This window comes from Pleurodeles waltl, chromosome 3_2 (assembly GCF_031143425.1).
Source record: "Pleurodeles waltl isolate 20211129_DDA chromosome 3_2, aPleWal1.hap1.20221129, whole genome shotgun sequence".
NCBI lineage: Eukaryota > Metazoa > Chordata > Amphibia > Caudata > Salamandridae > Pleurodeles > Pleurodeles waltl.
In genome coordinates this window covers 202,706,999-202,734,207 of record NC_090441.1, presented here as the reverse complement: position 1 = coordinate 202,734,207, position 27,209 = coordinate 202,706,999, and the positions used below count along the sequence as shown (strand labels likewise).

General features: G+C 52.4%; 1 protein-coding gene across 1 annotated transcript in view; it reads left to right on the top strand.

The window, feature by feature from the left end:
- Positions 1–27,209, top strand: part of ADCY10 (adenylate cyclase 10) — a 1,855,427-nt gene that overhangs the window by 1,426,939 nt on the left and 401,279 nt on the right. Inside the window, exon 19 of the mRNA XM_069226523.1 lies at positions 4,618–4,704. Within this exon, the coding sequence (XP_069082624.1) occupies positions 4,618–4,704 (87 nt within the window). The remainder of the gene's footprint in view (positions 1–4,617; positions 4,705–27,209) is intronic.

The window sequence follows — 27,209 nt, the reverse complement described above, 5'->3', positions numbered from 1 at the left end:
TATAAGCACTCTGTGATATCATGAAAAATAGCATGAAAATAGCTGCAAGAATAAGTGCATATAACATACGCACACACAATATACTTCAATGCTTAATAGCATGAAAATAACTGCAAGAATAAGTGCATATAACATACGCACACACGATATACTTCAATGCTTATAAATTGAAAGGCTTCACCGAAAAGAGATTCTGCATCCCTCCGCCGCACACCAAGCCGGGGAACCCAAATCGACTGGCACAGGGAGTCTCCTTCGGGACAATCAGTCCTCCTGGCGTTGCGTCCAACCCAGAAGAGAGTTCCTAAACCAGTCCATCCAGGCTCCTGACCTTTATAGTATTTACTAACGCCCAGGAGTCTTTTCTAGAAAAAGACCCCCTCCTTTACAAATTGTGCAATCGGCGGTACCTTGTTCACCCTTCGAGACGTCTCCTCAGAACGGGCCAGGTTCCCAGGAGAGGGCTCCAAGGTGAATCTTGCATTCCTCCTTGAGTACAGGCGCATCCCCCTGTTGACCTAACTGATAGCTTGTGGAATGTAAATAGCGCCCTTCGTATCAGGCAGATGGAGCGAAGTTGAGCAGAAAAACACCCCACCCTGCAGCTTGCCGAAGCTTGTGGAAAAACACTGAACAGTGCCTTACGCACAGAACCAGACTCGACAAAATGGAGTCGTGAACCAAAATGGAAGCGAAGGCCAATGGAATCAGAGGCCAGTGGTCCACACCCTGCATCACTGTTTACCTTGCACGTAGTGCATGTAGCAATACAACATGCACACATACATACAAGTTACATTTCCACCACACACATTACCCCCCTGCATGCATACACGCACTCACACAACCCCTCTACACACTCACACGTACACCCCCATGCACGCAGACAACACACAACACCCCCCTCAAACGGACGATCACCTTACCTGTCCCGGTGATCCTCCGGGAGGGAGCGGGATCCATAGGGGCTGCTCCGCCGCCAGCACCCCGTCACCAGAACACCGCCACGCCGAATACTGAGTCGTATTACGGTGGGCTATGTTCTGATGACGTAACGGTAACGGTGGAGCAGCCTCCACTTCACCGCCGACCGCCAGTATGGCTGCTGGCGGCTCTCCGTCCAAAAAAGGGCAGAGGGTTGCCAGCAGTCATAATATGGTTGGCGGTCTTCGGCCCGGCGGTACCTCAGCGGTCTCTGGAGGAGACCGGCGAGGTTGAAATGAGGGCCTATGTGTTTAATATAGTTTCTTACAAAGCTTTTTAGCCAAATATCACCCATTAGTTTGTGGTTGTGTCATTCACATTTGCCGTCCACCCACTCCAGCATGCATCATGTGACAATGGGTCACCCCATATCAGCCACTGGGTGACTTTACTGTGAGCTACGCCATGTCACAAGAAGCACAACCATATAAAATGTAGTTCCTTTCGGTGCCAGGGATAATTATGGTAATGTGTGATTTTTTAAGACCAGAAACATTTTTGACTTTAGCCAATGTGTAGGAAAATGGCTCCTTGTTGCAGTTATCCCCCCACTTTTCCCCTGATATTGATGCTGACTTGAATGAGAGTGTGCTGGGACCCTGCTAACCAAGCCCAGCGTCAGTGTTCTTTCACTAAAAATGTACCATTGGTTCCACAATTGGCACACCCCTGGCACACAGATAAGTCCCTTATAAAAGATACCAAGGACCCTGTGACCAGGGAATGTTCATAAGGCTGCAGCATGTGTTGTGCCACCTTAAGGGACCCCTCACCTAACACATGCACACTGCCATTGCAGATTGTGTGTGTTGGTGGGGAGGAAAAGGCAAAGTCGACATGGCATCCACCTCAGGATGCCATGCACACAAAATACTGCCTGTGGCATAGGTATGTCACCCTCTGGCAGGCCTTAAAGCCCTAAGGCAGGGCGCACTATACCACAGGTGAGGGCATAGCTGCATGATCAATATGCCCCTACAGTGTCTAAGTTCATTCTTAGCCATTAAGTATATGGTCTGGGAGTTTGTCAAAACGAACTCCACAGTTCCATAATGGCTACTTTAAATACTGGGAAGTTTGGTATCAAACGTCTCAGAATAATAAACCACACTGGTACCAGTGCTGGATTTATTAAAGAATGCGCAAAGAGGGCATCAGATGCCCCCTGTATTTTACCCAGTCCTTCAGTGCAGGACTGACTGGTGTGTGCCAGTCTGCCACTGAGAGACGAGTTTCTGACGCCCTGAGGTGAGAGCCTTTGTGCTCTCTGAGGCCAGAAACAAAGCCTGCACTAGGTGGATGTGCTTCACACCTCCCCCCTGCAGTAACTGTAACACCTAGCAGTGAGCCTTAAAGGCTCAGGCTTCGTGTTACAATGCCCCAGGGCACTCCAGCTACTGGAGATGTCCCCTCCCCAGACACAGACCCCACTTTTGGCGGCAAGTCCAGGGAGATAATGATAAAAACAAGGAGGAGTCACCCCTCAGCCAGGTCCTCCCCTAAGGTGACTAGAGATGAAGTGACCCCCCCTCCTTAGAAAATCCTCCATCTTGCTTTGGAGGATTTAGCCCAATAGGAATAGGAATGTGCCCCCCTCCCCAAAGGGAAGAGGCACAAGGAGGGTGTAGCCACCCTCAGGGACAGTAGCTATTGGCTACTGTCCTCCAGCCCTAAACACACTCCTAAATTTAGTATTTTTGGGCGAACCTGAACCCAGGAAATCAGATCCTGATGACCTAACAAGAAGAAGGACTGCTGACCTGAAAACCCCGCAGAGAAGAAGGAGACAACAACTGCTTTGGCCCCAGTCCTACTGGCCTGTCTCCAGATTCAAAGAACCTGCAACAGTGACGCATCCTGCAGGCCCAGCAACCACTGCTGACTCAGAGGACTGCTCTGCAAACCCAAAGGACCAAGAAACTCCCGTGGACAACGGCTTTGTCCAAAGCACCAAAGAAGAAACCATTTCTAAAGGGACTCTCACCTCACTCCTGAAGCATGAGTCCCCACCACTCTGCACCCAATGCCCCCGGCCCGTGTCCAGAGAAACCAACACGCAGAGAGGACCCCCAGGCGACTCCAATGACATGTCCACCCTGAGCCGACCTCCCTGCACCCCCACAACGACGCCTGCAGAGAGAATCCAGAGGACCCCCCTGACCGCGACTGCCCGGTAACAAAGAACCAGACGCCTGGAAGACGCACTGCACCCACAGCCCCAAGGCCAGTGAGGAACCAACTACCGGTGCAGTAGTGACCAGCATACAGCCCTCACCTTTGCCCAGTCAGTGGCTGGCCCGAGAAGCCCCCCTGTGCCCTGCCTGCATCGTCAGAGTGACCCCTGGGTCCCTCCATTGATTTCAATACAAAACCTGACATCTTGTTCTTGTTTGCACACTGCACCTGGCTGCCCCTGTGCCGCCGAGGGTGTATTTTGTGTGCCTGTTTGGGGCTCTTCCAGTGCTCTACAAACCTCCCACCCCCAGTCTGCTCCCCGAGGACGCAGGTACTTACCTTCTTGCAGACTGGAACCGGAGCACCCCTAGTCTCCATAGGCACCTATGTTATTTGGGGCCATCTTTGACCTCTGCAACTGACCGGCCCTGTGTTGCTGGTGCTGGGTGTTTGGGGTTAACTTGAACCATCAACGGTGGGCTGCCTATGCCCCGAAGACGGAACTTGTAAGTGCTTTACTTACCTCAAAAAATAACCTGTGCTTACCTCTCCAGGAACTGTTGAATTTTGCAGTGTCCACATTTAAAATAGCTTATTGCCATTTTATGCCAAACTGTGCACATTACTGTTTTTCTCAAAGCGCTATCTTTACCTATGCAAAGTATCTTGCATTTAATCTACCTACCTGCAATCTGAATCTTGTGGTTCTAAAATGAATTAAGAAAATAATATTTTTCTATATAAAAACCTATTGGCCTGGAGTTAAGTCATTGAGTGTGTGTTCTCATTTATTGCCTGTGTGTGTACAACAAATGCTTAACACTACCCTCTGATAACCCTAACTGCTCGACCACACTACCACAAATAGAGCATTAGTATTAGCTATTATTGCCTCTGTCAAGCCTCTTGGGGAACCCCTGGACTCTGTGCACACTATCGCTCACTTTGAGATAGTATATACAGAGCCAGCTTCCTACAGAATGCCTTTCAGATTGAGGAGGGTGAAGCAGTCTCCTCAACAATGAAGTTTTGCAAAAATATAAAGCAAAATGCTTTTTTTTCTTTTTTGCATTGGCAGTTAGCCAAAGTGCTGACAGCCAACACCAGACCTATTGGTTATGCCAGCGCTTGTTTACAAAATTTGATCCAATTAGATTTGGCAGTCGTGCTTACTTGATGGTGATTGAAACTGATATTAAAAGTAAGGAAAGCTGAAAAGCAATCATCGGCTATTGCATGTTCACATTTACAAAGGTTATTGTATTATATAAAAATGCAGTTTGTTCACAGACACGCCCTTCATATGCATGGTTGTGGATCATGTTTTCTTGTAGATCTTACACGCTGTCTAATCTTATTTTCTTAATAAACAGGTAGAGAAAAGGAAATGGAATGGTACTCCTCTACAATAAGTAACTGGTTTGAAAATTTTAAAGAGAACTGGGAGAATTGTAGGAGAGCTGTGATATTTGAGGGAGCGCCTGGCTATGGAAAAAGCAGAATCCTGGCGGAGACCAACTTCTTGGCACAGCGAGAGGGCCACAGGTAAGGTCTTTTTTTACACGTATCAAATCCCCCTCATTTGGTGGCTATCACTTTCTTAGGAAACGGTTCACTTTGCATTAATCTTAATGGTATCACCCTCTGAAACGCCTGGAGGGCGGATGTGGCTAACCTCCTTAGGCCCCACAGTTTAAGGGGGCAACACATCACTTGTAGTCACATCACAGGAAAGAGTGCCCTACCCCTCTCTCTGTGCTTTCACTCTGGGACGTGGAACTGCTGGATGTATAAGGAGTGTAGACCATGATTCGATCACACCAGTTTTTCATTTAATAAATTAGTATATTTGGGGAGTTGTACTCTAGGTTGTCTGCAGTTACTCAAACGATGGTGTGCTAGTGATCTGGAAGTATTTGCTCACCTTAACAATGGAACATGTGTTCTGCATTATAGGATTCTCACTAATAGTCAAAAGTATGAAATACTCCCGCCAGCTTGCAGGAAGAATGAGTTCCCACTTTCATAGCCAACAATTAGGTGCAACCACCACAGTGAACAAGCATTGGCAAAGTCAATGGACCTTCCCCTTTTTTAAACATAAGGGAAAAAAACTCAGCCTCGTTACAGAGCTTCTCTCAGAGCCCTTCATTTTAATCCCAATAAACCCTAAGACATGAAAAACATGGTTTCAGCAGCACAGAGCTCGGACTCATGGACGTTTTTCTATTTTAAAATCTTCGCCAGAATCACAGGATAAAGGGAGTGACCATATAATAAAAGATATAGAAGCTCATTTACAAAGTGAAATGAAAGCTGGAGAGCCCGATGTGTTTTTTACAACACAGAGCTTCTTCTAAACGATGTTTAAAGAGTGGACAGACATAAGTACATTTAAAAGAAGCCAAAAACACAATCCAGTTAAATATTGTTTGAGCACTCAAAGTAAAATCCCAGATTCTACCTCGAAAACCTGTGTTTATTCCTCAGTGAATGTCATGAATCTGAAGGAAGGTTCAGTTAACCGTTAAGCTATGACAACTGTAAACATCAGTGTAGAAGAAACACCACTTTTGCTGTGTTCACAGCACCCGTACCTTCCTCCTTCAGATGTGCCTGCCAATAAATGCTCAGTGCTGGCAGAAGCCCATGTGGAAACAGCTAAAAACCACAGCAGCATTATGAAACGCTCAGTCTGCAAAGAAAGACTCCCCTCACCCTTGAAGAATAGAGGCGTGGAAGTAACCTCGCTTCCTGCATCACAGCTATCCAGGGTTTCAACCAGGTACAAGCAGGGCCATTCCGTTGAATTCTGCAGCTATTCAAGAATTATTTTTATGAGTAATTACCACTTTTATAGAACATTTGTCATTAGCAAGGAATTGCAGCGTCAGCAGACACCTAAGTACTTCACAAAGATTTACTTTGAAATGCTCTCTAAGATGTTAGTTGTTTTCGTAAACATACATGATAAGCTGTGTGCAAAATGCTTGAGCCCTTTGCACCAAACATGTCTTGGGGAGCATGCCCCGTGGTCTTTGCGTTTGGAGGGGATGAGCTTGCTGAGCATCCTAAGTAATTAGGTGATTGATTACCTTGAGGATGATTAAAGTATGAAATAGGCAACAGGAGGCGATTAGAAATTTAGGCCCTCATATTAAGAACGGCGGTAAAAACCGCCTCCCACTGCGGCGACAGCCGTCAAAAGGCCATCGCCGTGGCTGCCAGCCATCCACCATATTATGACAACAGCCGGATTTCCACCACAAGAATGGCGGAATTCCAGCTGTGGCCATACCGGCGGATGGCAGTATGGTGGCGCTGCTACCACCAGCAGTGCCATGCCAGTAGACCGCCGCCAGCCTTATTATGACAAATATTACGGCCTGGTGGTGTTCTGCTGGTGGGTGCTGCTGGCGGTAGCAGTGCCCCATCCCGTCTCCTCCCGGAGGACCCCTTGGATCCAGGTAAGTCAGGTCTCCAACAGGGTAGGGGGTGGGGGGTGTTTTGTTTGTGTGGGGGGTGTGAATGTATGTGTGTGTGTGTGAATGAGGGTTTGTGTTGAGTGTTGAATGCGTGTGTGCATGTACAGACGTGTGAGTGTGTGTATGTTGTGAAATGTGAATGCTTGTCTGCGTGTATGTTTAGACGTGTGCGGATGTGTCTGTGATTGGATGTATGCATGCATGTATGTATGTGTGAATGAGTGTGTGTATGCGTGTGTGTGTGTGAAGGGGGCGTGGATGAAGGGGGATATGGAGAGGTAGGGGTGGGTGGGGGGTAACTGGAGAGATGGGCGGGAGATCCTTATCAGTGACAGGGAAGTAATTCCCTGTCATTGACATGGCCTACTGCCATGGTTTTTGTGCCGTTATGAATGCCACAAAAACCATGGCGGTAGGCGGGGTCATAATCCTGCAGGCGGCACAATGGCAGGCGCCGGGTTGGAGATGGATATCTCCTTCCCAGCGGCTTTACCGCCCTGGCGGTCGGAGTGGTACATTGGCGGGTTGGCTTCAGCCCATGCTGAGTTCAAAGAAGACCTTTATTGTTGTCAATTCTTCCCCACCCACAAGTTCTTGAGAGACGAATTAATAGATTTCAAGCACACAAAGTAGTTGCAGCAAGAAAACAAAATATATCACAGTACTTCTCAGTTGCAATATACACAGCATATATATATACCTTTATATGATTATATTAGCAAAGCATAAAAATTAAAATTCATCACCGTATGAGCAAGTAGGACCTATCTTCAGCTTCATCTTTCTGGGGTCTGCAAGTTGATGACTCCGGTCAACTGCGAGAAAGAGATTATCTACCCACACAGGAGACTGGCAACTGGCGCCTAGTTCCAGCCTGAAGTCAAGCAGATTCAAATCTAACTCACTGTAGACCCGAGTCATCCTTACAAAAGCGTGCCCCCTCCTCTCAGACTCGGGAAACCTACACAAGCCCTTGGAGACTGGCCAGATCTCCTAGACTTCTCCTCTTCCCAAGCCTGAGCAGAAAGGAAAACACCAAATGTACTCTCTCTTATCAGGTCTAGTCTGGTGTGAAGAAAACAGCTTGGTTCATCTTGTGGAAAAACACAGCTTGCGATGCGATGTTTCAAATGTAATGTCTAATGTCATGTCAAAGCCAATAGGCAGCTAACCTAAATATCAAAATGTAATGTCTAATATCATGTCAAAGCCAATAGGCAGCTGAGCTGAATACAAAATGTAATGTCTAATATCATGTCAAAGCCAATAGGCAGCTGAGCTGAATACAAAATGTAATGTCTAATATCATGTCAAAGTCAATAGGCAGAATACAGAATGTAATGGCTAATGTCATGTCAAAGCCAATAGGCGGCTAGGCTGAACAAAACATACAATGTGCTACTAGTGAGCACTGAGCAACTAAGATACGCAGTGGTGAAACACAAAGTCATTGGTCAAACACAATTAATAGCATCACATCCGGGGAGGATGGCGCCCTTCTCCGCCGTGCTGCTCTTACCAGACTGTGAAGATTTCTTCTGGCCCCTCACCACCTTTGGAGGAGTCACAGCTGACTCTGCAATCCCCCTGGGACCCTTGTGAGCAGTTTTGCTGCCAGGAGTCTTCACCCTGTCCCGTCTGCACCTTTCTAACTTGATGTGCTTTACAGGGGGTGGACTGGCAGTGCTTTGGCTCCGTGTCACACTGGCTGCCCTGGTGGCCGGTGCACTCCACACACCTTGAACACGCACCACAGGTCCTGGAGTTTTTTTGGCTGAGGTGGTACTACGGGACTTATGAATTGGAGGGGTGGGGTGGGGGCAAAGAGGTCAATGTTGCTGAGGAAGAGTTGTTGACGAAGACTGGGATGGGTAGCTGGAGGGGGTCTGGGAGTGGAGGAAGAGGAGGTGGTTGTAGGAGGTGTAACTTTAGGTGTTTTGGGTGCAGGTGCAGGTACTGGAGGCTGTCGTGAGGTGGATGGATGTTGGGTGTGTGGGTGCCCGCGTTTGTGTACTTTGGGAGGGGGCGTCACAGACACACTGGGAGTGGACACAGGGGTCGTGTAAATTGTAGTGGGGGTGGTGAGTGCAGGTGAGCGGGGTGTGGTGCTGGGTGTTCTGGTGCGAGTCCTAGTGCCTGTAGATGTAGTGCATGCAGGTGAGAGTGTAGACGACACTGGGAGGGAGGAGGGAGACGACGAGGAGGGGGACACAGTGGAGGCAGTGGATGTTGCTGTGTCTGTATGTGTCTGATGCTTGTGTGAGGGCTTGTGGGTTGTGTGGTGCCTATGTTTGCCTGAGCTACTTGTGTGTGTTGAGGTGTATGCATGCTTGTTTGATGGTGTGCTTGGGATAGGCTGGGGTACAGGGGATTGGGTCTGGGTGGAGGAAGTTGGAGGGGGGAGGCTAGACACAGGGACAATGGCTGCCATCAGTGCTGAGGTCAGAGATTGCAGGGTTCGATGATGGGCAGCCTGACCAGAATGAATGCCCTCCAGGAATGCATTAGTGTGTTGCAACTCCTTTTCTACACCCTGGATGGCATTCACAATGGTAGACTGCCCAACAGTGAGTGACCTGAGGAGGTCAATGGCCTCCTCACTGAGGGCAGCAGGGGTGACAGGGGCGAACGCTGAGGGGCTGCTGGGAGGGCGGTGCTGGTAGGGGAGGTGGTGGCTGTACCTGTAGAAGTGGGGGGCACAGATGGTGCCGCCACCACAAGGGAGCTCCCATCGGCGGACGAGTCCGTGTCGCTGGTTGGTGATCCGGTGACCGACGTGAAGCTCCCCTCGCCCTCCGTCCCACTGGTGCATTCTGAGTCCGTGGTGTGGCCCTCCATGGCCATGTGGGATGCAGCTCCCTCGTGCTCCGGTGCCACTGTACCTCCGCCTGATGATGCTGATGCACAAAAGAACAGGGAGAGCAGGAAAAGGGGGGGGGGAGGGAACGACAGAAGAAAGACAGGTTGAGTGCATGGCTTACTGCTACCGTTGGCGGACAATACAGACACAGCAGCCCCCTGCACTACGCCTTTCTCTTGGCCACTACAGATGCAATTCCTGGGGTTTGGCCTACATGGCTATGGTGGACATCTGCACACATGGATGCCACAGCGGCATGTATAACTGTACTTGGCCCTCTACTGAGGTGGGATGGAGTGGCACATGGCCTGCATTACGGTGGGGCCTAGCCTACGTAAGTCGCCCTGGCCTAGGGAAACCCACATCCCTCCTCCCCCACCCAGACCCCTCCACTGCACGCAAAGTCCCCAGAATGAGAGTGTACTCACCCCCTTGTATCTGCTGTGATGCCCTCAAGCGCCCATCCAACTCCGGGTAGGCCACCGCCAGGATGCTGAACATCAGGGGGTCATGGTGTGACGGGCACCCCTCCCACGTTGGGAGGCCATCCCCAGCTGAGCCTCCGCCATCTTCTTGCTCAAGCGGCGAATGTCCTCCCATCTTTTCCGGCAGTGGGTGCCCCGTCTCTGGTGGCCCCCCAGGGTCCGGACATCCTTGGCGATGGCATGCCAAATGTCCTTCTTCTGGTGGGCGCTGACCTACATGACAAGCAAAGGGGAAGAAGAAAAGTCATTACCAACTGCCCCGTCGATGTGAGTGGCCCCCATCCCTACCCTTGCCATGTGGCACATGCATTCACACTCCTTCATGGTCGCAGAACTCTGCCCCTTCCTTCTTACAACCAGCCCTCTCCACCCAGGCATAGCCCATACAACGTGCTCCCTTGGCACTTACCTGTTGGTCTGGAGGACCGTAGAGTAGCGTGTACTGGGGAGGACCCCGTCCACGAGCTTCTCCAACTCCTGAGCAGTGAAGGCAGGGGCCGTTTCCCCAGACGCAGCAGCCATTGTCTCTTCCAGACCGAGGTCACAGCAGCACTTGCAGTGTAGGGCCTCTCCTGTCGAAGATCAGGTATCGAGTGATTGAACAGATAGAAAATGGCGGTCACGTCTGCGGCGGTGACGTCCACGGCGGTGCGTATCATCACCGCCGGCGCACTTCATCATCGGCTCCTGGGACCCATAGGGTCCAATGTTAACCAATGCAGCATTGCGCCGCGGTCTACGACCGCCTACCGCAACGGGGTACAACGCCAGTGCAGATACCTCACATCCCATTGTCCCAGTTTAGAGGTCAGGCAGCTGCCATTTCAAGGCCCACATGGCTTCATTTACTACTGCGTCACACATACCTAGGCCTACACTCAACACTCATACAGGAAGAGTTTTGTGTTTGGTGTCGTGTTCTGTGTCTCTGTGGGTACATACCTGGAAATTTGTTGACTCTGTGGTCGCTGTTGTCCTTCCTAGGCACCATCAGCTTGGACATTTGAGAAGAGGGCGGAATCCTCCGGTGTACCGACCGCTGGTGGACCTGTTGACAATGGAGGAGCGCCATTTAATCATCACCTACAGGTTTGATGGTGCCACTATCCAGGAACTACTTACCCAGTTGGAGCCAGACCTGATGTCACCAATACGCCATCCCACTGGAATCCCCCCTGACGTGCAGGTGCTGTCAGTGCTCTATTTCCTTGCAAGTGGGTCTTTTCAGACAACAGTGGCCATGGCATCAGGGATGTCCCAGCCTATGTTTTCCAACGTGCTGTCCAGAGTGTTGTCTGCCCTGCTGAAACACGTAAGGAGCTACATTGTTTTCCCTCAGGTGGAGGATTTGGCTACAGTTAAAGGTGACTTCTATGCCCTTGGACATATCCCCAACATCATAGGTGCTATTGATGGGACCCATGTAGCTCTGGTCCCCCCCCCCACAGGAGTGAACAGGTGTACAGGAACCAGAAGAGTTATCATTCGATGAATGTACAGATGGTATGTTTGGCAGACCAGTACATCTCCCAGGTAAATGCTATGTTCCCTGGCACTGTGCATGACGCCTACATCCTGCGGAATAGCAGTATCCCGTATGTGATGGGTCAACTCCAGAGGCACTGTGTGTGGCTATTAGGGGACTCTGGTTACCCCAACCTGTCCTGGCTATTGACCCCAGTGAGGAATCCCAGGACCAGGGCAGAGGAACGCTACAAGGAGGCCCATGGGCGGACTAGGAGGGTGATCGAACGCACCTTCGGCCTCCTGAAGGCCAGGTTCAGGTGCCTCCATATGACAGGTGGTTCCCTATTCTGCTCACCGAAGAAGGTGTGCCAGATCATCATCGCCTACTCGATGCTTCACAATCTTGCTTTGCGACGCCAGGTGCCTTTTCTGCAGGAGGATGGTCCAGATGGCGGTGTTGTGGCAGCTGTGGAGCCTGTGGAGCCTGTGGACAGTGATGAGGAAGCTGAGGAAGAAGACATAGACAACAGGGAGTCAGTCATACAGCAATATTTCCAGTGACACACAGGTAAGAACATTTCTTTTTTACCATTACATTCACTTTCACACTTCGACCTCTATCATGTCTGTCGTTCCATAGTACTATTTGGTCACTGAGTTGTACCTTTCCGTTTTGGTTTCACAGGTGTGGTTACCAACGTGTGTCATCTGCTTGCATCCTTCAAGGACTTGTGATGTGTGACGCAGGTATGTTGGCTTTACAATTGAAAATGCATTTTGACACTGTCATTGATAATACAAATTTACCAAATCACAGACTGACTCCAGATTGTTTTGTGGTTCAAGGGTGTTTATTTAAGTGCTCAAAAATGGAGGGGTGTTGTAAAATGGTGATGGGGACGGTGGAGGAATGTCCATGGCAGAGTCCAGTCTATTTTTCACACAGGTGCACTGCCCATATGGACATAGGAAGTGGAGCTGGGGCAGTTAAAGTATGGACAGGGTAACAAAGTGAGACAGTGGGAGGACAATCAGAGTGGTCTCATTTCCTGGTGGGGGTCTTGCCATCTTGCTCTGTCCTGTTCCTGGATCTCAGGGACCGCTTGCATGGTGGTTGTCCGTCTGCAGGGGGTGGGGTGCTGGTGTGGTGGTCCTGTGGCGGGGCGTCCTGTCCACTAGTGCCGGCGGAGGTGGTGAGCAGTTCATCGTCCATGCTAGTGCCAGGGGCCCCTTGGAGTGTCACGGTGTCCCTCATGGTCTTTTGTGTGTCCTTCAGCACCCCTACGATGGTGCCCAGGGCAGAGCTGATGGTTCTGAGCTCCTCCCTGAACCCCAAATACTGGTCCTCCTGCAGGCGCTGGTTCTCCTGAAACTTGGCCAGGACCATCGCCATCGTCTCCTGGGAGTGGTGGTATGCTCCCATGATGGAGGCGAGGGCCTCGTGGAGAGTGGGTTCCCTTGGCCTGTCCGCCCCCTGTCGCTCAGCAGCCCTCCCAGTTCCCCTGTGTTCCTGTGCCTCCGTCCCCTGGACCGTGTGCCCACTACCACTGCCCCCAGGTCCCTGTTGTTGTTGGGGTGGTGGGTTATCCTGGGTTCCCTGTAGTGGTGGACACACCACTGATTGACGTGTCTTGGGTACGGAGGTATGGGCCCGCTGGGTGGGTGCTGTGCTGGTGTTACCAGAGGGTGGAAGGTCAGTGTTGGGCTGTGCCTGTGCAAGGGGAACCAACTGTCCCGAGGCCCACGGTGGTCCAGGCTGTTCATCAGGATCCAGTAGGGCAGAGCTGCTGTCGTCACTGTGGGCCTCTTCTGTGGGTGGAGTGAAGATGTCTGGACCCTCTGGTGTGGTGACGTTCCTTAGTGGTCCTGCAGGGATATGAGAGCATGATTATTGCATGTGTGTGTGTAATGGTGTGCAATGGGTGGGTGTGCGTGTACCCCAGTGCAAGCATTCCTGTGTGTGGGTTTGTATGATGATGGTTAGGGGGTTGTTCTGGGCATGTGCAGTGAGCATGCTTTGGTGAGGGGTGACCATGCTTACTTGTGTCATGTAGGGCTTGGTGTTGGGATGAGTGGTTTGTGTTATTAGTACATTAGTGAGGATTTAGGGTGATAGGGGAGGGGGTGAGGGTGGGGGTGTGTGATAGCATGCAGGTAGGGTGGGGGATATGATAGTTAAGATTTGACTTACCAGTGTCCATTCCTCCACCGACTCCTCCGAGGCCCTCTGGATGCATGATGGTCAAGACTTGCTCCTCCCATGTTGTTAGATGTGGGGGAGGAGGTGGGGGTCTGCCGCCAGTCCGCTGTACCACGATGTTGTGCCTGGAGACCACAGAACGCACCTTTCCCCGTAGGTCGTTCCACCTCTTCCTGATGTCCTCCCGATTTCTTGGGTGCTGTCCCACTGCGTTGACCCTGTGTGATGCTATTAATTGTGTTTGACCAATGACTTTGTGTTTCACCACTGCGCATATTAGTTGCTCAATGTTCACCAGTAGCACATTATATGTTTTGTTCTGTTTAGCTGCCTGTTGGCTTTAACATGGAGTTAGACATTACTTTCTGTATTCAGTTTAGCCGCCTATTGGCTTTGACATTGCATTAGCCATTACATTCTGTATTCTTCCTATTGGCTTTGACATGCTGTATTCAGTTTAGCTGCTTATTGGCTTTGACATGATATTAGACATTACATTCTGTATTCAGCTTAGCTGCTTATTGGCTTTGACATGATATTAGACATTACATTTGATATTTAGGTTAGCTGCCTATTGGCTTTGACATGACATTAGACATTACATTTGATATTTAGGTTAGCTGCCTATTGGCTTTAACGTGGAGTTAGACATTGCAGTTGAAACATCGCAGATGTCTGTATTCTTCCAAGCTGTGTTTTTCCACAAGATGGACCAAGCTGTTTTCTTCACACCAGACTAGACCTGATAAGAGAGAGTACATTTGGTGTTTTCCTTTCTGCTCAGCCTTGGGAATAGGAGAAGTCTAGGAGATCTGGCCAGTCTCCAAAGGCTTGCGTAGTTTTCCCGAGTCTGAGAGGAGGGGGCACGCTTTTGTAAGGATGACTCTGGGCTACAGTGAGTTAGATTCAAATCTGCTTGACTTCAGGCTGGAGCTAGACGTCAGTTGCCAGTCTCCCGTTTGGATAGATAATCTCTTTCTCGCAGTTGACCGGAGTCATCAACTTGCAGACCCCAGAAAGATGAAGCTGAATATTTAGGCCCTGCCGCCTTGCTCAAACGGTGATGAATTTGACTTTTATGCTTTGCTTTGAATATATTATATATTTGCTGTGTACATTGCAACTGAGAAGTACTGTGATATATTTTGTTTTCTTGCTGCAACTACTTTGTGCTTGAAATCTACTAATTCGTTTCTCAAGAACTTGTGGGTGGGGAAGAATTAACAACAATAGAGGTCTTCTTTGAACTCAGAAGTGCATTCCAGAGAGGTTCTGTAAGCTCCGATAGGAGATAAGTAGGAAAGCAGAACACCCTGTCGACGATTCTTTGCCATAGCTCCATCTTCCTGGCTATGAAGGTGTGCAAATAGCTGTGGCTCTACCTGTAGGATTTCCTCCACCATGACCCTGAGCTCCTCCTCGGAAAACCGGGGGTGTCTTTGGCGTGACATGGGGTGGTGTGGGTGATGTGTGGGGTGGTGTAAGTGTTGATGTGTGTGGTGATGTGTAGTGGTGTGAGGTGTTTTGTGCGTGGAATGTTGTATGGGTGATGGTGTTGTGTGCCTCTGTGTGGTGGGGTTCTCTATTGCTGTGCTCTCTGTCTCTCTGGCCTTTGTTCGTGAATTCTGGTCGTAGGGGTTTGTGGGTGATGTGGGTGTGTGTTTTATATTGACTTGGGTGTGTGGGAGTGGTGTTTGTATGTGTGTCAGGTGTGTGTATTTGGAATTGTCCAATGTGGTGGTGTTTTGGAGATGTGTGTGTATTTTGAGCGCAGCGGTGTGTACCGCCAATGGAAGATCGCAGTTGAAAGACCGCCGCGTGGATTCGTGGGTCGTGATAGCATGGGCGTGTTTCTGTTGGCGTGACGGTGGAGGAATTGTTTTCGCCAGTTTAACACTGACCTTTGGTGTGGCGGAGTTGTGTGGGTGTCTGAATTTCGGCGGATTCCGAGATGTGTGTCATAATAGCTGTGGCGGAATTCCGCGCCCGCGGCGGTGTTTTGGCGGTCTTCTGCACGGCGGTAAGCGGCTTTTACCACCAACGTTGTAATGACCCCCTCATTGCTGGGTCTGCTGGACACGAAATATATACCACGGATGTAATTCTGTACCGGACAAATCAAGGTGTCCGGCTCCCAGACTGTCATAAAACATGACTGACCTGCAGGAGGTGAGGTGAAAGGAGCACAAGCATCCAAGACTTAAGCTTCTGCTGACCAGTGGCGGCTGGTGCAATATGGAAGTGGTGGGGCCCAAAATCACTATCCAGCACTCTTCCTGTGCCCTTGCTAACCCACGGGCCAGACTTTCACATCACACACAAAGTTACAGGCACACACACAAAGACATACACACATACATACACATTTAGTCCGCAACGCACATACAAACGCATACTTAGACCTTCATTCACAAAATTAACCTGAGACAAGCCCACAATTTCCGACTCCCCCGATCTCTCTGCAAAACCAAAGGCAGACCTATGAGCTTTCAGCCAGTCAGAGTCTGGAATAGGGTTGAAGGTACCGAAGTTCACCTTCTTCCTCTCTATCGGCTTCTGATAGGGCAAGAGCACTGTTGTAATTTATAATGTATTGTTATGTTCTTATTTCTAAACATTATAACATACTTGTAAATTTTGGGGGTGATTATAACCCTGGCGGTCGGTGATAAAGCGGCGGCCAACCCGCCAACAGGCCGGCGGTCCAAAAAATTGAATTCTGACCCTGGCGGGAACCGCCAACCCAACCCGCCACATTAACACTCCGACCGCCACGGCGGGACCGACAAACAGCGCGGCGGTCACCGCCAACAGACAGGCGGCAGACAATGTACCGCCCACACTATTATGACCAGCCAATCCGCCACCTTTTCCGGGGCGGGAGCACCGCCGATAAAAACACAGCGGAAACAGACTACGAACGGGAAAACGCGCACCTCTACGCACTCCACGAGGAAGGAGGACAGCATGGAACCCGAATTAAACATCCTACCTGCTCTCATCTACCTGCTCATCTACCACGAGTACGAACGCCGGCGCAGACGACAACGGTGAGTACTGCACCTACGACACAGGGGAGGGGGGAGGACGAAAGGTTACGTGCACACACATACGCGATACACCCACCCCCCCAAACCATGTACACACCAATGCAGAGCAACAAGTCACAGTGAAACCACCCAAACCCCCGTAAAAAAAGCAAGGACATAATTAAATTGTGACTCGAAATTTATGGGAATTAAAAACCACTGATAAGTCACGGTCAAATAGCAATAACAAATCAAAAATACCAATTCAATATCCAGTGCATACGATAAATCGAGGCAATAAGTCCTGCACATCTAACGAGATTCCAAGTGTCCGTGGGCCAAAGTGTATCAACACAAGGGCAAAGCCCACACAGGAGACCTGAGTCCTTTGGAGAGAACACTGCAGGGGCATCTGATGAAAAAACCACAGGCACCTCAGGGGGAAGGGAAGGGGGGGGGGCACCACAGCCACATGAGTCCACGATGCCAGATCCACGAAGGGGCCACCATGCCCACTGTGCCATCCTGGGGAGTGCAAAGCCACAGTCTCTCAAGTCTCTACAGTGGGTGGCTTGCCCACTGTGCCATCCTGGGGAGTGCAAAGCCACAGTCTCTCAAGTCTCTACAGTGGGTGGCTTGCCCACTCGGCCATCCTGGGGAGTGCAAAGCCACAGTCTCTCAAGTCTCTACAGTGGGTGGCTTGCCCACTCGGCCATCCTGGGGAGTGCAAAGCCACAGTCCATCAGGTGGATAACAGTCTCCACCGGTCAAGGAGGGGGCATGGTGGGCACAGTGAACCGTGAACAGTAGCTCGAGACAGATCCGGCACTGTCATTGCGCCAGTGGTGCTTGAGACGGCGGGGCCCAGCGGAGCGGTGCTTGACAGGAAGGGCCCAGCGGAGCGGTGCTTGAGACGGCGGGGCCCAGCGGAGCGGTGCTTGAGATGAAGGGCCCAGCGGAGCGGTGCTTGAGACGGCGGGGCCCAGCGGAGCGGTGCTTGAGATGAAGGGCCCAGCGGAGCGGTGCTTGAGACGGCGGGGCCCAGCGGAGCGGTGCCTGAGATGAAGGGCCCAGCGGAGCGGTGCTTGAGACGGCGGGGCCCAGCGGAGCGGTGCCTGAGATGAAGGGCCCAGCGGAGCGGTGCTTGAGACGGCGGGGCCCAGCGGAGCGGTGCATGAGACGGCGGGGCCCAGCGGAGCGGTGCTTGAGATGAAGGGCCCAGCGGAGCGGTGCTTGAGACGGCGGGGCCCAGCGGAGCGGTGCTTGAGATGAAGGGCCCAGCGGAGCGGTGCTTGAGACGGCGGGGCCCAGCGGAGCGGTGCTTGAGACGGCGGGGCCCAGCGGAGCAGTGCTTGAGATGAAGGGCCCAGCGGAGCGGTGCTTGAGATGAAGGGCCCAGCGGAGCGGTGCTTGAGATGAAGGGCCCAGCGGAGCGGTGCCTGAGATGAAGGGCCCAGCGGAGCGGTGCTTGAGACGGCGGGGCCCAGCGGAGCGGTGCTTGAGACGGCGGGGCCCAGCGGAGCGGTGCTTGAGATGGAGGGCCCAGCGGAGCGGTGCCTGAGATGAAGGGCCCAGCGGAGCGGTGCTTGAGACGGCGGGGCCCTGTTCAGCGGTGCTCTTCTCCACGGCGGGGCCCTGTTCAGCGGTGCTCTTCTGCACGGCGGGCCCCTGTTCAGCGGTCCTCTTCTGCACGGCGGGGCCCTGTTCAGCGGTGCTCTTCTCCACGGCGGGGCCCTGTTCAGCGGTGCTCTTCTCCACGGCGGGGCCCTGTTCAGCAGTGCTCCTCTCCACGGCGGGGCCCTGTTCAGCGGTGCTCTTCTGCACGGCGGGGCCCTGTTCAGCGGTGCTCTTCTGCACGGCGGGCCCCTGTTCAGCGGTGCTCTTCTGCACGGCGGGGCCCTGTTCAGCGGTGCTCTTCTCCACGGCGGGGCCCTGTTCAGCGGTGCTCCTCTCCACGGTGGGGCCCTGTTCAGCGGTGCTCTTCTGCACGGCGGGGCCCTGTTCAGCGGTGCTCTTCTGCACGGCGGGACCCTGTTCAGCGGTGCTCTTCTCCACGGCGGGGCCCTGTTCAGCGGTGCTCTTCTGCACGGCGGGCCCCTGTTCAGCGGTGCTCTTCTGCACGGCGGGGCCCTGTTCAGCGGTGTTCTTCTCCACGGCGGGGCCCTGTTCAGCGGTGCTCGTCCAGTAGGTCAAGGGAGCCAGACCTGGCCTGGACTCCCTGCTCAGTCGCCCTCCGACCGTGCTGTTGCTGGACCCTTCGGTGACGGAGTCCTGGGCCCTTTGGTGTTCTTCCTAACACCCGGTATGGGGCTTGTGGGCCCCTCCTGCTCCGCGCTCCTGCTGGCTGACTTTTCCGCCCTGCTGCCCTTTCGCTCCTTAGATGGGGCTCTCGGGCCCTTGCCTCCCCTAGATGTTGTGGCTGGTGAAGTGGGCGAACTTTGCTCCTTGGGGGCAGCCGTGTCAGTCCTCTCACGGCGGCCCTTTAGCTTCCTGGTCTTCTTGCCTGGTGGGGGGCTGGCTGTCCCCTTGCTGCTGATTGAAGTGTCACTGCTGGCAAAGGGTGGGCTCCAGAACCCATGCACCACAGTGACACTCGAAGCTGGGCTGGTGGTGGCTGAGGTGCTCTTGGGACTCTTTGCAGATGGAGGGGGTGGGTCAGTGGAGGGAAAGAGGTCAAGATTAGCAAGGAAAACTTTCTTAGGACCAAGGTAATAGGTAGGAGAAGTGGTGATGGAAGTGGAGGAAGAGGATGTGGTTGTAGGAGAGTCAGGTGTGCTGTCTTTGGGTGCAGGTGCTTGTGCTGGAGGCTGTCGTGAGGTGGATGGCTGTTGGGTGGGTGTCTGCCTGCGTTTGTGTGTCTTGGAAGAGGGGGTGACAGACACAGTGGGAGAGGACACAGGGGACGTGTAAATGGTAGTGGGGGTGGTGACTGCACGTGTGCGGACTGGACTGGAGGGTGTGCTGGTGATGGAAGCACTGGCTGATGGTGGTGTGCATGCAGGTGTGAGTGTAGACGTCACAGGGAGGGAGGAGGGAGACGAGGAGGAGGGGGACACAGAGGTGGTAGTGACTGTTGGAATGTCTGCATCTGGGTGTTGCTTGCGTGAATGCTTGTGGGTTCTGTGGTGCTTGTGTCTGGATGAGCTGCCCTTGGGTGTTGAGGTGTGTGCAGGCTGGTCTGATGGTGTGGATGGGATAGGCTGAGGAACAGGAGACAGAGACAGGCTGGAGGCAGTCAGAAGAGGGAGGCTGGAAACAGGGACAATGGCTGCCGTCAGTGCTGAGGCCAGAGCATTGAACGATCGTTGATGTGCAGCCTGACCCGAATGAATGCCCTCCAGGTAGGCATTGCTCCGATGCACCTCCCTTTCTACCCCCTGGATGGCATTCAAAAGGGTAGTCTGCCCAACAATGATGGTCCGCAGGAGGTCAATGACCTCCTCACTGAGGGCAGCAGGGGTAACAGGGGCAGGGGCTGAGGTGCCTGGGGCGAAGGAGACGCCCGCCTTCCTGGGCGAGCGGGCACGGAGCGTAGGCTGAGGGGCTGCTGGGAGGGCGGGGCTGGTGCGCTGGGTGGCGGCTGTACCTGTAGAGGCGGGGGGCCCGGATGTTGCCGCCACCGCTAGGGAGCTCCCATCCGAGGACGTGTCGCTGTCGCTGGTGTCACCACCGGTCCCCGTTGTGGTGCTCCCCTCGCTCTCCGGATCACTGGTGCCCTCGTGTCTGTTCCTGGTCCCACCGGGGCCTTGTGACTTGCAGCTCCCTCGTGCTCCGATGCCTATTCTCCTCCGCCTGATGATGCTAATGCACAGATGCACAAGAAGACGAAGAAGAAGGGTGGGGGGAGAAAAACGAAGACCAGGTTGAGTGCATGCAATGTCAACACCATTGGCGGAGATGACAGACACAGGAGCCTCATGCACTAAGCCGCGCATTCGGGGTACACTACTCAGTACTTCTGACTAGGACAACAGGTCTAGAGACGACAAAGGCGCACATGTGTGATGCTGGACCATCGATAGCTGTACTTGTCACCCTACAGAGGTGGGGGCCGGGAGCACAGGGCCATGCCTAAAGGAGAGGACTACACTACAGAAAGCGCCCTGGCCTAATGTCACCCCCAACCCTCCTCCCCCACCCAGACGCCTCCACTGCGCAGAGAGATAGCAGAATGTGCTGATACTCACCCCCTTGTGTCTGCTGTGATGTCCTCAAGCGCCCATCCAAATCAGGGTAGGCCACCGCCAGGATCCGGGACATCAGGGGGGTCAGGGTACGACTGGCACCCCTCCTAGGTTGGGAGGCCATCCCTAGCAGTGACTCGGCGGTCTTCCTGGTCCCGCGGCGGATGTCCTCCCACCTCTTGCGGCAATGGGTGCCCCGTCTGACGTGGACCCCCAGGGCCCGGACTTCCTTGGCGATGGCACGCCAAATGTCCACTTTCTGATGGCGCTGACCTATTTGACATGTGCAGGGTGGGAAGGAAAAATCATAAATTTTCTGCATGTTAGATGCGATTGGCCCCCCCTCCCCAACCTTGCCATATGGCACATGCTCTCATCTGTCGTGCGTTGCACTCCTCATTCGCCCCCCACCCCACCAACTTAGCATCCACCCCACTCCACACAGGCATAGCCCATTCAATGTGCACCCAGTGTACTTACCTGTTGGTCTGGAGGACCGTAGAGTAACGCATACTGGGGGAGGACCCCATCCACAAGTTTCTCCAACTCCTCAGACGTGAAGGCAGGGGCCCTTTCCCCAGTCGCAGCAGCCATTGTCACTTCCAGACCGAGGTCACAGCAGCACTTGCAGTATAGGTCCTCTCCTGTGGATGATCAGGTCTCGAGTGAGTAAGCAGATAGAAAATGGCGGTCACGCCCGCGGCGGTGCGTACCGGGACCGCCGGCGCACCTCGTCATTGGCTCCTGAAACCCATAGGCCTCAATGTTAGCCAATGCAGCTTCGTATAGCGGTCTTCGACCGCCTACCGCCACGGTGTGCCACGCCAGCGCATTGACCTCACATCCCATTGTCCCACTTCACAGGTCAGGCAGCCGCCATTTCAAGGGCCCACATGGCATTATTTGTACTGCGTCACACAGGCCTAGGCCTTGCATTGCCACACATACACGCCTTTCAATACATAGATAATCGTGTGCTATGCATGCAGTGGTGAACGTACCTGTGATTTGCTTGACTCTGTGCGCCATGTTGTCCTTCCTAGGCACCGTCCGCTGGGACTTGCGAGGAGAAGGATGAATCCTCGCGTGTACCGACCGCTGGTGGACCTGTCGACAATGGAAGAACGCCACATCATACTACGATACCGACTTGACCGAGCCACTATACATGAACTGTGTGCCCAGCTGGAGCCAGCCCTGATGTCCCCCATCCGCCAACCCACAGGAATTCCCCCTCTAGTGCAGGTTCTGTCAGTCCTCCATTTTTTGGCAAGTGGCTCATTCCAGACAACAGTGGCCATGTCATCTGGAATGTCTCAGCCTATGTTTTCAAAAATCTTGTCTAGAGTCTTGTCTGCCCTGACGAAACACATGCGGCGCTACATTGTATTCCCTGAGGAGGTTGATTTGGCCACTGTGAAGGGTGATTTTTATGCCCTTGGACATATCCCCAACATTATTGGTGCCATTGATGGGACCCATGTGGCTTTAGTACCCCCAAAAGACGATGAGCAGGTGTACAGAAACAGGAAAAGTTACCATTCGATGAACGTCCAGGTGGTCTGTTTGGCTGACCAGTACATCTCCCATGTGAATGCCATGTTCCCTGGGTCAGTGCATGACGCGTATGTGATGCGAAATAGCAGCATCCCTTATGTGATGGAACAGCTACAGAGACAACGTGTGTGGCTAATTGGTGACTCTGGTTACCCCCAACCTGCCTTGGCTATTGACCCCAGTGAGGAATCCCCGGACCAGGGCAGAGGAACGGTACAATGAGGCCCATGGGCGAACTAGGAGGATCATTGAAAGAACCTTTGGCCTCCTGAAGGCCAGGTTTAGGTGCCTGCATATGACAGGGGGATCCCTGATGTACTCACCAAAGAAGGTGTGCCAGATCATCGTGGCCTGCTGTATGCTTCACAATCTGGCATTGCGACGTCAGGTGCCCTTCCTGCAGGAGGATGGTCCAGATGGTGGTGTTGAAGCAGCTGTGGAGCCTGCGGAGAGTGAAGAGGAGGAAGACGAAGAGGACGACCCAGACAACAGGGACAGAGTTATCCAACAGTATTTTCAGTAGCACACAGGTAGGAATCACCCACGCCATTTAACATTTACTGAATGCCCCCTGCATCTTTACTTTGTGTATTTCCCCCCAGTTCTTTTAAACTGAAGTTTGCTTTTCCCTTCCCTTTTCAGTGCTGTATGACCCACTGCGTGACTTCTGCTTGGTTAGCCCATGGACTAATGCTTATTGACATCGGTATGTTGTCCACACATAAATTACAGAACATTATTGATAAGTAATGTGTTATACATTTGTAAATAATACAGGCTGACTCCAGAATGATTTCTGTGCAATGAGTGATTTATTTTTAGTGCTATATATTGGTACATGATATTAAAACGGTGATGGGTGAGGGTGGAGTTATGTCCATGGCAGAGTCCAGTTCTCGGTCGCACAGGTGCATTGTCCATATGCCTGTGGAAGGATGGAGCAGGGGCAGTTCAAGGTTGGACAGGGTGACACTGTGGGACAGTGGAATGACATCCGGGGGGATATTAGGCTGGCGGGGGTCTTGGCATCCTACTCTGTCTTCCTTTGAGATCTCAGGTTCCTCTTGCGGGGTGGTTGTTCTTCAGCAGGAGGTGGGGTTCTGGTGGCCCGTCGTTTTGTGGGGGCCTCCTGACAACTAGCGCCGGCGGAGGTGGTAGGCTGTTCCTGGCTAGTGACAGGGGCCCTTTGCGGTGCCACATGGTCCCGCAATGTGGTTTCTATCCGGTTGAGGGCCTGGACTATGGTCCCCATAGCGGTAGCGATGTTCCGGAGTTCATTGCTGAACCCCATGTACCGTTCCTCCTGCTGTGCCTGGATCTCGGTGAACCTGGCCAGTACCGTCGCCATCGTCTCCTGGGAGTGATGATATGCTCCCATGATGGTGGTGAGGGCCTCTTGGAGAGTCGGTTCCCTGGGCCTGTCCTCCCCCCCCTGTCCCCTGGACGGTGTGCCCACTACCACTGCCCCCAGGTCCCTGTTGTTGTTGGGGTGTTGGGTCAGCCTGGGTGCCCTGTAGTGGCGGACACACCGCTGATTGATGCGTCCGCGAGACAGAGGCATGGGCCCGCTGGGTGGGAGCTGTGCTGGTGTTCCCAGAGGGGTTTGGGTCTGCTGTGGCCTGTGTCTGTGTGTGGGGAACCGACTGTCCAGAGGTCCCCGATGGTCCGGGCTGGTCGTCAGGTTCTAGGTCGACAGAGCTGCTGTCCTCGCTGGGGGCCTGTTCTGGGGGTGGGATGGACAAATCTGGACCCTCCGTGGCTGTGTGTTGGCGTTCGGGCCCTGCAGGGGTAAAGGAGTATGGTTATTGTTTCTGTGTGTGCCATGGCGTGCATTTTGAGTGCCCTTGTCCCCCAGTGCTGGCATTCCCTTGTGGGAGGTGTTGTGAGGGTTTGGGGGGGGGGGGTGTATGGGTATGTGCAATGGTCATGCTTTGGTGGTGGCTGTCTATGGTTTGTGTTGGCATTCAGGGGTTGGTGTTGTTTAGGGTGGGTTGTGCTGGTGAGACATTGGCAGGGAGGTTGTGTGCTGGGGGGTTGAGATTGGGGGTGAGGGGGGGGGGGTTGGCATGCTGGTGGTTGGGGGGGGGTGAAGCAGTTGAGATTCGACTTACCAGAGTCCATTCCTCCGTGTACTCCAGCGAGGCCATCAGGATGCAGGATGTTTACCACCTCTTGCTCCCATGCTGTGAATTGGGGTGGAGTGGGTGGGGGTCCGCCGCCAGTCTTCTGCACAGCGATGTTGTGCCTGTAAATCATCGAGCGCACCTTCCCCCGTAGGTCGTTTCATCGCTTTCTGATATCTTCCCGATTTCTGGGATGCTGTCCCACAGTGTTGACCCTGTCTACGATCCTTTGCCATAGCTCAGCCTTCCTTGCTATGGTGGTGTGCTGCACCTGTGGGCCGAAGAGCTGGGGCTCAACCCTCATGATTTCCTCCACCATGACCCGGAGTTCTTGGTCCGAAAACCTTGGGTGTCTTTGGGGTGCCATGGGGTGGTGTGGATGAGGTGTGGGGTGGTGTTTGTGGTGATGTGCGTGGTGATATGTGGTGATGTGTGCGTAGATGTGGTGTGGGTGATGAAGTTGGGTTCCTGTGTGTGTTGGGGTTTTCTATTGCTGTGCTCGCTCTCTCTATCTCTATCTCTCTCGCTCTCGCCTTCGCTCCGATTTCCAACTAGTGGGGGTTTGTGGGTGATGTGGGTGTGTGTTTTATAGTTGATTGGATGTGTGGGTGTGTTGTTTGTATGTGTCTCAGGTGTGCGTATTTCAAAATGTCCAATGTGGCAGTGTTTTGGAGCTGGGTGTGTATTTTGACCGCGGCGGTGTGTACCGCCAATGGAATACCGCGGTTGAAAGACCGCCGCGTGGATTCGTGGGTCAGAATGGCATGGGCGTGTTTGTGTTGGCGTGACGGTGGAGGTTTGGTCATCTCCAGTTTTCCGCGGCCCGCTGATGTGGCGGCCTTCCTTGGATGTCGGATTTTTGGCGGTTTCACAGTTGGTGGTCAGAATGACCGTGGCGGTTTACCGCGGCCGCGGCGGTAGAATGGCGGACTTCTGACCGGCGGTAAGGGCCTTTTACCGCCGAGGTCAGAATGACCCCCTTTGTTTCTTATCCCTGTCTTCCCAACCCCCCCCACCTTCTTACCTGTAATGACTATACATTTCTCCTAATGAAATGTTGGCACGAAGCTCACTTTACAATGTTAGCCATTCTAGTTGTGTAAGGTGAAAGAACAAGCAGAGATCTGTGGACTCTTACCTGAATAAAACTTCTGTTCATCAAAAATTGCTGTGTGGTTTTATCTAATTTGCCTGAAATTGCTGTCCTGGGGATAGCGCTGAGTCATCAGCCTGTAATTGCTCTCTGCTGTTATCTTTATTCACCACCGTGACAATAGAGAGGGTTGAAACACCTCTCAGAAGTGCACTGTGGGCTATGTTTGTTCTGCCAATATTGGGGAGACGTGTCCTTGCTGCACACACTTTTATCTTCCTGTATCTGTTTAAATCCGAATTTTGCAGTTTTTCGAGAATCGCATAATGATTTTTTGACAAGGATTTAAGGTAACTTTTCTATTGATGGGAGACTTCAATCTCCTCAAGGAAGGTTTGACCTAGTGGTGATTATGGAGCTCACACAAGCTCATATACATGGATGATATATATATATATATATATATATATATATATATATATGCAATAATTTTACATGTTTTAGAGTATTTTCTAAATAATCATCTATATCTGTTATGGTATATAGGTGTGAAAGCAAGTAGTAGGCATTTGTTCAAGCAAATGTTCATACTAGGATTCTACTGTAATTTTATAGTGGTTTAAATATCACAGTATTCAAGGACATGGCTTCATTTAACATGTCCCAACCACCACCTTTCCTAAATGAAATTGGGGAACCGCTAATTCCCTGGAAAGGGTGGATAAAATAGTTGGAATTTTATTTAATTGCTTTAGGGGGAGATAGTTTCTCTCCGATATGTAAACAACATTCTTTTGTATGAAGTAGGAATTCTTGCAAGGAAAATATTTAATGATGTGAGAGAGTTGAAAGTACAGGAGAAAGAGTGTGAAGAAAAAGGTCACGGTGATGTACAGTTAGATGCATACCAGAATACATCATAAAAGTTAGAAAAACAGTTTGGAGAAAAAAGTCAACATAGTAAGAATGAGATAGTTGTGAATTACATTGGGGCCTTGAGGGGATTATCTACTACAAGTGACTTTGGTTTGTTAACTGAGTTTCTTATGGGGGCGTGGTCAAGATGGCGGCCATGGCAGACGCTTGAAATCGCGCTCCGCTCCTGGCACCCACAAATAGCCTGACTGGCGCTTCCGCGGCACCAGCCATGCACCGAAAAACAGTGGCAGAGGCGGCCTGGTGGTGCTGGAAGCAATTGGGGCCGCGTGTGGTGCTCGAGGCGGTGTCACGGGCCACTGGGCCGTGCGAGGCCTTCCCCGGAAGCTGAGGCCTCCAAATTAAAAGACACGTACTCGGGCGTGGCATACCAGTGAGCTGCATCGCTCTACCAGCTCTACCTGCTCTACCCTGCGGAGTGAGGCTGCGACTAGTTGGGCGGTAGGTGGACTGCTGAATGCTGCCCTACACACGTGGCGGGAAAAGGAGGCTGCGCGTGATGGGAAGGGCGCCATGTGGGGCGCATGGAGCGCCGTAAGCTTCGTGGAGACGCTCCGCTTGTGGACCCGATTGCCCCTCCCCCCCCCAGTGTCCACACGCCTACCATTCATCCCCTGGGCTTCACCCTGCA